The following is an 8381-nucleotide window of genomic DNA, read 5'->3' on the forward strand; positions in this document are numbered from 1 at the left end:
CCCCTACCCCCACACCACTCACCCCCACCCACTCCCACTCACTTGGTCACCGTGCTCTCCAGGTCCCTGATCTGGATCATGTACAGCTCCCTCTCGGTGGCGGTGAGCGCCTCCGGCTGGTCGTCCGCCGGGTTCCGGAGGCCGCTCTTCTCTTTCTTCTTGGGCGCCATGCCTTCTGCCCCACTGCCGCCGGTGCCGCTCTGCCCCACTCTCGCCAGTTGCCAGGAGACGCCGGCCCATAGCAACCGGATAATGCCGGGGGCGCTTGCGCACGGGGCTCGCCTCCCAGCTAAGGGGCGGGGCCACAGAACTCTCGCGAGACCCCGTCCATCGCCCAGTGGACACGTGACCGTGAAGGTCCCAGACCACGTGCCACTCATTTCAAAAGGATACATTTAACTGGAATTGTATTCCACTCCCAGAAGTTCAACATCAGGGCTTTTAAAAAAAGTCATCTTGTTAAGCAAGGTGTTAAAAGGTTACCTTCCCTGGCCAATTTGGAACTTTTTCCCCATAAAGAGTTAGGAACTTTATGTTTGACTGACCCTTGCTAGTCTTACACACCTCAATGCATTTGGATTATTGTCCATTTCAGCATTAAGGGCAAAAACAAAACACTGGAATTATCCATGACCAACTTTAGGGTTAGGTCAGAATGTGGATTTGAGATTAGAAACATAGAATTCATACAGTGTGGAAGCAGGCCACTCAGCCCATTGAATCCACACCAACCCTCAGAAGAGCATCCCATCCAGACCTTGCCCCATCCCTCCTCCAATAACCCTGCATTTCCCATGGCTAACCCACCTATGTTTAGACTGTGGGAGGAAATCAGAACACTTGGAGCAAACCCACCCAGATGTGGGGAGAATGTATAAACTCCACACACGGTTACCCAAGGCTGGAATCAAACCCAGGTCCCTGGTGCTGTGAGGTAGCAGCTGAGCCACCATGCTGCCCCAAAATAATTTAAATAAACAGACCAGCCATGATCTTACTGAATGGCAGAAGGGCTTGAGGTGTTGAATGGCCAACTCCTGGTCTGGATTTGAATGTGTTACTGTTACATAGCTGTCAGTATGTCCTTCTGAGAAATCACTATTCCTTTAAATGGGGGAGTACCTGTATTCTTCCAAAGACATTCAGTGCCAGTTATCTAGAGGTAATTCATGCAAGTTGGAGTTTCCAACTGGCTTTGGTGCCCAAGTTTGATGTCAGATAGTCTTTGTATATCAAGTGATCTCAGCTTCTAAATATTTCAGTGCTCCTGGGGCCATATTTCAACAGTCATCTTTTGTGGAAAAAAAAGAGATATCAAGGCCTTTATCTTGGAAATCGAGGACCAAATAAGCAGATATGTGGGATCACCACCAGCTGCAAGTGTCCCTCCAAGCCACTCACCATCCTGACTTGGGGTTGAGAGTGTGGTGCTGGAAAGCCTGATGATGGACTTATGCCCAAAATGTCGACTCTCCTGCTCCTCGGATGCTGCCTGATCTGCTGTGCTTTTCCAGCACCACACTCTCGACTCTGATCTCCAGCATCTGCAGTCTTCACTTTCTCCTACCATCCTGACTTGGAAATATATTGCCTTTCCTTCTTGAACTCCCTCATTAAAATACCATGATGTAATCCTACACCAAATGAACTGCAACGGTTGAAGAAGGCAGCTCACCACCATCTTCTCAAGGGCAATTAGGATGGGCAATAAATGCTGGCCCACTAAGTGAAGCCCAAACCCCAATTTGTCTAATTTCTTCACTGAATCCAGCACGTATTTTAAAATCCAGACTCTTGATGTCAACTTATACTTAATAAATCTCTGCAACCCCAGTACACAATGGTCATTTTTACAGCTTCTGTCATTTCAATAAAAGAGTTATATCCTGTCATTTCAATAAAAGAGTTTCACCAGACCGACTGCACTTTCAGAAGAATTAGTGAGTCTGCATGTTGATAAAACCATACCTGCTTTGCTTAACCTGGTTTTTGGATTTACTGAATCTTAGTTTGAAATGTTAGAAATCACATGCACATATGCTCAAGAGGTGTGTAATAATATCTCTGAACAGTTGATTAAAACTATCTAGAATTTTTATAAGTACAGAGGCTATTTAGTTGATGCACAATTTATCCTCCACACAGCTGTGATTTGTAAATCTTTCTTTAACTATTGACACACTGTTAAGATGTATTCCAGCAGGTTTTTGATAGATTGCTCTCAGACATCTTGACATTATGAATGGTATTCCATAAATAGTTTCCTTTCTCCTGAGCTTTTGAACACCCAGTTAAACATCTGCTTTAGTTCAATGTTAAATTTCTAACTGGTAATGCACCAGTGATTAATGGTGCTATATAAATGCAAAATGTTGTTTTAGTCCAATACAATAATGGAAATATACTTAACCATCTTTGGAATTCCTCAGGAACTTGACTTCATGATCAGTAAGAATAAAATGAAACTTTCTTGAGGATACAAGGAAGGAGTGAAAATGGAGGGGTTGAAAAAAGACACACAGACCTATTGGATTTATGAGACTTTTATAAAACTCAGACCAGCTGAACAGTGAAAAGGTACGGCGAAGAAGATATTACTCCTTAAACCCAGTTTCAAAGAAATGCTCCACATGCATGTCAGACATTTTCACAGGTTCATGGTGAAATTCAGTACACACAGAACTGTAGCTCTAATACAAAACTGAGTGCACCAACATCTCCATAACGGTAGCACCTCTGAACCTCCCGTTAAGCACTGTGAACAGAGTTAGCAGCTGACGATTGTCTATTTATTAACAGATCTCAATGATTCACTGAGACCACGTTCCAATGTGTGCTCCTGGTGGTAAGGACTCCACACTAGGAGGAGAAACATTTACTTGATAATCCAGGTTCAAAAAGGCAGAGTTGAGACTGAGAGCACAACACGTGTGTTAGATCTTGATAAGGGAAGCCACTGTGAGACCTTTCTAGTTCATGCAGCCAGAAAAGCACTACGGGCTTCCTGTGCACCTCCCCATCCCCCAGCAATTCCTTCAATGATTCTGGTCACCATTCCATGTGTTTCCCAACTTCTGACGAAAGTGAGCTTCTTGCCATCAGTCCCTAACATGTCTAAATTCAATGTTACTTTGGGCTAACATTTCAAATACAACCCATTTTTCTTATTACACACCTTGCACAGATGCCCCTTCCTAAATGTTTCTGTTGGCTTTGAATTCAACCCTTTACTCCCCAAAATTTAACAGGGGAGAGATAAGAATGTTGAATTTAAACAAATCACAGAATCCCTACAGTACAGAAAGAGTTTGCATGACCCTCTGAATAGCATCCCACCCAAACCCTGCCCCCTACTCAATCCACCTCACCTGCACAATTTCCCATGCCCAACCCACCTCACCTGCACATCTTTGAACTGTGGGATGAAACCCATGCAGATACAAGGAGAACATGCAAACTCCGCACAAACAGTCACCCAAGGCTGGAATCGAACCCAGTTCCCTCACACTGTGAGGCAGCAGTGCTAACCGCTGAGCCACCATGCCACCCACATGTGGTTGGCTTTAGAATGCAAAATGGCTGTGGAAAGTGAAAAATGGGAGTTTGAAAAGCTCTGTTGGAAAGCGGCCAGTAAAATGTTTCTTCTTCTTTCTGTTAATGTAAGCCAGGCATGAGTTCATTATTTTACCATAGTATTGTAACATTATTCTTGCGCTGTTCACTGCCCAGTTCCAGACCAATCAACCAACAGAGATAAATGGCAACAATCTAAAGTTAGTGTGTGTTTGGAATTAGTTCCTCCTTATCATCGAATTTTATTCCCTCCACCGACAGGAAATCTGGGGTATAGTGGGCATGAACCCTCTGATACCTTGGCCATGGATTATTGAATGCAGAAGGCAAAATAGCCAAGTGTATGTGCAGTGGGTTATTAGTTCATACGAACCTAATCTGCACAGCTGTGGGAAAATCATACCTGCTCTCTAACAAGACAAGAGGTAACATAGTGGTAACATGTGACTGGACTTGTAATTCAGATGCCACATGTAATGGTCTGCTCACCAATGGCCTTTAGGAGAATTTAAATTCATAGCTACATCTGGAATAAGTTCTAGTCATTAATAATAACCATAATTTGGGGTCAGAATCCTATAGCTGCCTCCTAACAGCACTGTGGGTGTAGCCCTCCCATGCTCCACTTCCCCCACCATGTGTGTTTTAAAAAATGGCAATAAATCATAGTGATACCCACATCCCATGAATGATTAAACAAAAGAAATCACAGAACTGATGGATTGTCATGGTGGTCACCGGTGGCCTTCAGGGAAAGAAATTATGGATGGGCAATCAAGGTCACCCAGATAGTGATGCTCACATCCCAAAATTGAACTTTTAAAAAGATTCTCTGAGATGGATGAACTGGCCCTGATCACACTCAGTGAATTCTGAATACCTGCTTACAGGGAAAGCTCAATGTCAGGAGCTCTGCCTTAATTTTTTCTCTTCCCTTTACCTGAGGGCCTCTGTCCGAGCTCAGTTTTGCACTGTAACCAACTCAGCTGAGATCAGCCAACACAACAAAGACTGGCTGTCAGACCTGGGCCCTGGAATGAGTAGGGCCTTACAGGAGATAGCTACACACATCAAGCTGCTGAGGATCATGGAACTTGTGGACACATTTATTCAAAAGGAATGGTCTCCAATACGTTTCAACATCGTTTCCCCTTGTGTTGCTCATGAGTTTTCAGTTCCACAGCATTACACAGTGCAAAAAACAAGGTCATTCAATCTATGGTGAAGTGCTCAAATTTTAGTTTCCCCCTTTCTCTCAGCATCCAGTCTCACCTCATCCACCTCAGCGGTGAATGGCCACCTCAGCAATGCTGCCTGATGGAAATATCCTTCAGGGCAGCTGAACCTTGGGGTCGAAAGAAAGACCAGCTGGAGATCCTGAAGAAAGGCTCACTCAAGAGTTGTCCTTCATCCTAAACTATGACATTGGTGGGTTAGCAGATGGGTCAGTGGGGGAGATGGCCCTGAAAATTTGGCTTGCTAGACACACATCTTTCTTCCTTTCGTTGGTGAGTTGGGTTCAAGATTCGGCTGCACCTTTCTTCAGTGCTGGGTAACAATTCCATGTTTCACACACGTATGTCTGCAAGGGTCTTGAACAACTTTGCTTGTCGTCCAGGTTCATCTCTTCAGCTGTACGGCCTTTGTCTGATGGATGAGCTTCAATTAAAGTATGCAACATTGCAGCTGAAAAATCTTCATTCAAGCTTCGACAGGTCTGTCCATCCAAATCATCTTCTTCTGCAGAAAGTCAACTTTCTGAAAACTGAAAAAGTAAAATGAAATTAAAAGTAAATTATTGGAGCTACTGGCTGACAAGTGTTGAGGTCCTGATCAATGTTCTTTCTAATTTTCTTTCTGGTGTGTACCATGGCAGCAATTTCTGGAACTGGAAATCAATGCCATGATTGTCAGGCTAACTCTGATCTTCAAACGAGAAACCTTGGAGCATGTGCAGCTCAGGGGATCATTGGTCCTGATGGACTTCTACATAGGGTCTTAAAGGAAGGGGCTATGAGATAATTGATCCATTAGTTTTGATTTTCCAAAACTCCCTTGATTCAGAGACAATCCCATTTGGTTGGAAGATAGTGAACATAACTCTATATTATTCAGAAAGGAAGGAAGGCAGGAAGCAGGAATGTGCAGCCAATTTGCTTAACATCTATCATAGGGAAAGTATTAGAAGCTAATTTTAAAGCGTTCAGAAAAGAAGGAAAGCATGAAGCAGGGAAGTGCAGCCAGATGGAGGATGGAAAAATTTCTGGCTGTAAGAGCTGCTCCTTTTTTTGAGGTATTTTAGGTGCTGGAGGTGATTTCCTCGAATTCCAGGAGCAGCAATTACTGTTTTATATGTAGTTGCACTGTTTTGGAACTTTGGGAAAAAAAGTCAAAACAACAGCAGTTTTAAAAGGGAGAAGAGCAGACAAAGGAAGCACATGGTGAGGACAGTGCAGGAGAGAGAGAGGGAGAACCTGCACAGTTACTGCCTTTGCTGTTTGAATTCGTGTATCACTGGACATCAGAGTGCGTCTGGGAAAATTAACAAACAGTGAAATTCACAACTAATCTTGGAGGAACTGTTGGGCGAAGTTCACAGCACAGAATCAGGGTTGGAGAGACAGATAGAAGCGATGAGGAATTTGCAACAGAAACAGTATGTGATGGATGGCAGTTATAGGAAGGGGGGAAAGTCTCAGATACAGTCACATAGATGGGTTAACTCCAGGAAGAGTAAGAGAGGTAGGCAGCTTGTGCAGGAGTCTTCTGTGGATATTTCAAACAGGTGTGCTGTTTTGGAAAACGTAGGGGGTGATGGATTCTCAGGGGAACATAGTACGAACAGCCAGGTTTCTGGTATTGAGACTGGCTCTAATGCAACGAGGGGTATGTCAGCTTCCAAGAGATCAATTGTGTGAGGGGATTCTGTAGCCCGAGGTACAGACAGACGTTTCTGTGGCCAGCAGAGAAAAAGTAGAATGATGCCAGGATCAAGGATGTCTCAGAAAGGGTGCAGAATGTTCTCATGGGGGAGAGGGGCCAGCAGGAGGTCATTGTCCACATTGGGACCAATGACATAGGAAGGGAAAAGGTTGAGATTCTGAAGGGCGATTACAGAGAGTTAGGCAGAAATTTAAAAAGGAGGTCCTCAAGGGTAGTAATATCTGGAGCTAGTGAGGGTAGGAATAGGAGGATAGAGCAAATGAATGCATGGCTGAGGAGCTGGTGTATGGGAGAAGGATTTACATTTTTGAATCATTGGAATCTCTTTTGGGGTAGAAGTGACCTGTACAAGAAGGATGGATTGCACCTAAATTGGAAGGGAACTAATATACTGACAGGAAGATTTGCTAAAACTGCTTGGGAGGATTTAAAATAGTAAGGTGGGGGAGTGGGACCCAGGGAGAAGTGAGGAAAGAGATCAATCTGAGACGGGTACAGCTGAGAACAGAAGTGAGTCAAACAGTTAGGGCAGGCAGGGACAATGTAGGACTAATAAATTAAACTGCATTTATTTAAATGCAAGGGGCCTAACAGGGAAGGCAGCTGAACTCAGGGCATGGTTAGGAACATGGGACTGGGATATCATAGCAATTACAGAAACATGGCTCAGGGATGGGCAGGACCGGCAGCTGAATGTTCCAGGATACAAATGCTACAGGAAGGATAGAATGGAAGGCAAGAGAGGAGGGGAGTGGCATTTTTGATAAGGGATAGAATTACAGCTGTGCTGAGGAAGGATATTCCCGGAAGTACACCCAGGGAAGTTATTTGAGTGGAACTGAGAAATAAGAAAGGGATGATCACCTTATTGGAATTGTATTATTGACCCCCCAATAGTCAGAGGGAAATTGAGAAACAAACTTGTAAGGAGATCTCAGCTATCTGTAAGAATAATAGGGTAGTTACGGTAGGGGATTTTAACTTTCCAAACATTGACTGGGACTGCCATAGTGTTAAAGGTTTAGATGGAGAGCAATTTCTTAAGTGTGTACAAGACAATTTTCTGATTCAGTATGTGGATGTAGCTACTAGAGAAGGTGCAAAACTTGACCTACTCTTGGGAAATAAGGCAGGGCAGGTGACTGAGGTGTCAGTGGGGGAGCACTTTGGGGCCAGCGACCATGATTCTATTCGTTTTAAAGTAGTGATGGCAAAGGATACACCAGATCTAAAAGTTGAAGTTCTAAATTGGAGAAAGGCCAATTTTGATGGCATTAGGCAAGAACTTTCAAAAGCTGTTTGGAGGCAGATGTTCGCAGGTAAAGGGACGGCTGGAAAATGGGAAGCCTTCAGAAATGAGATAACAAGAATTCACAGAAAGTATATTCCTGTCGGGGTGAAAGGGAAGGCTGGTAGGTATCGGGAATCCTGGTTGACTAAAGAAATTGAGGGTTTGGTTAAGAAAAAGGAGGAAGCATATGTCAGGTATAGACAGGATAAATCGAGTAAATCCTTAGAAGAGTATAAAGGAAGTAGGAGTATACTTAAGAGGGAAATCAGGAGGGCAAAACAGGGACATGAAATAGCTTTGGCAAATAGAATTAAGGAGAATCCAAAGGGTTTTTACAAATATATTAAGGACAAAAGGGTAACTAGGGAGAGAATAGGGCCCCTCAAAGATCAGCAAGGCGGCCTTTGTGTGGAGCCACAGAAAATGGGGAAGATACCAAATGAATATTTTGCAACAGTATTTACTGTGGAAAAGAATATGGAAGATACAGACTGTAGGGAAATAGATGGTGACAGCTTGCAAAATGACCAGATTACAGAGGAAGAAGTGCTGGATGTCTTGAAACGGTTAAAAG

The 8381-nt window shown here is 43.7% G+C and overlaps 2 protein-coding genes across 2 annotated transcripts in view; both read right to left on the reverse strand.

The window, feature by feature from the left end:
- cfap157 (cilia and flagella associated protein 157) overlaps nucleotides 1-294 on the reverse strand; it is a 37896-nt gene extending 37602 nt beyond the window's left edge. The window contains exon 1 of the mRNA XM_043720435.1: nucleotides 43-294. Coding sequence (XP_043576370.1) covers nucleotides 43-170 — 128 coding nt within the window. The 5' untranslated portion in view covers nucleotides 171-294. The remainder of the gene's footprint in view (nucleotides 1-42) is intronic.
- A 3184-nt stretch (nucleotides 295-3478) lies between these two features.
- The window catches only part of cercam (cerebral endothelial cell adhesion molecule), a 119757-nt gene continuing 114854 nt past the window's right edge, over nucleotides 3479-8381 (reverse strand). The window contains exon 13 of the mRNA XM_043720436.1: nucleotides 3479-5338. The gene's annotated coding sequence lies outside the window, so the exon portion shown is untranslated. The remainder of the gene's footprint in view (nucleotides 5339-8381) is intronic.

Source organism: Chiloscyllium plagiosum, chromosome 30 (assembly GCF_004010195.1).
Source record: "Chiloscyllium plagiosum isolate BGI_BamShark_2017 chromosome 30, ASM401019v2, whole genome shotgun sequence".
Taxonomy (NCBI): Eukaryota; Metazoa; Chordata; class Chondrichthyes; order Orectolobiformes; family Hemiscylliidae; genus Chiloscyllium; species Chiloscyllium plagiosum.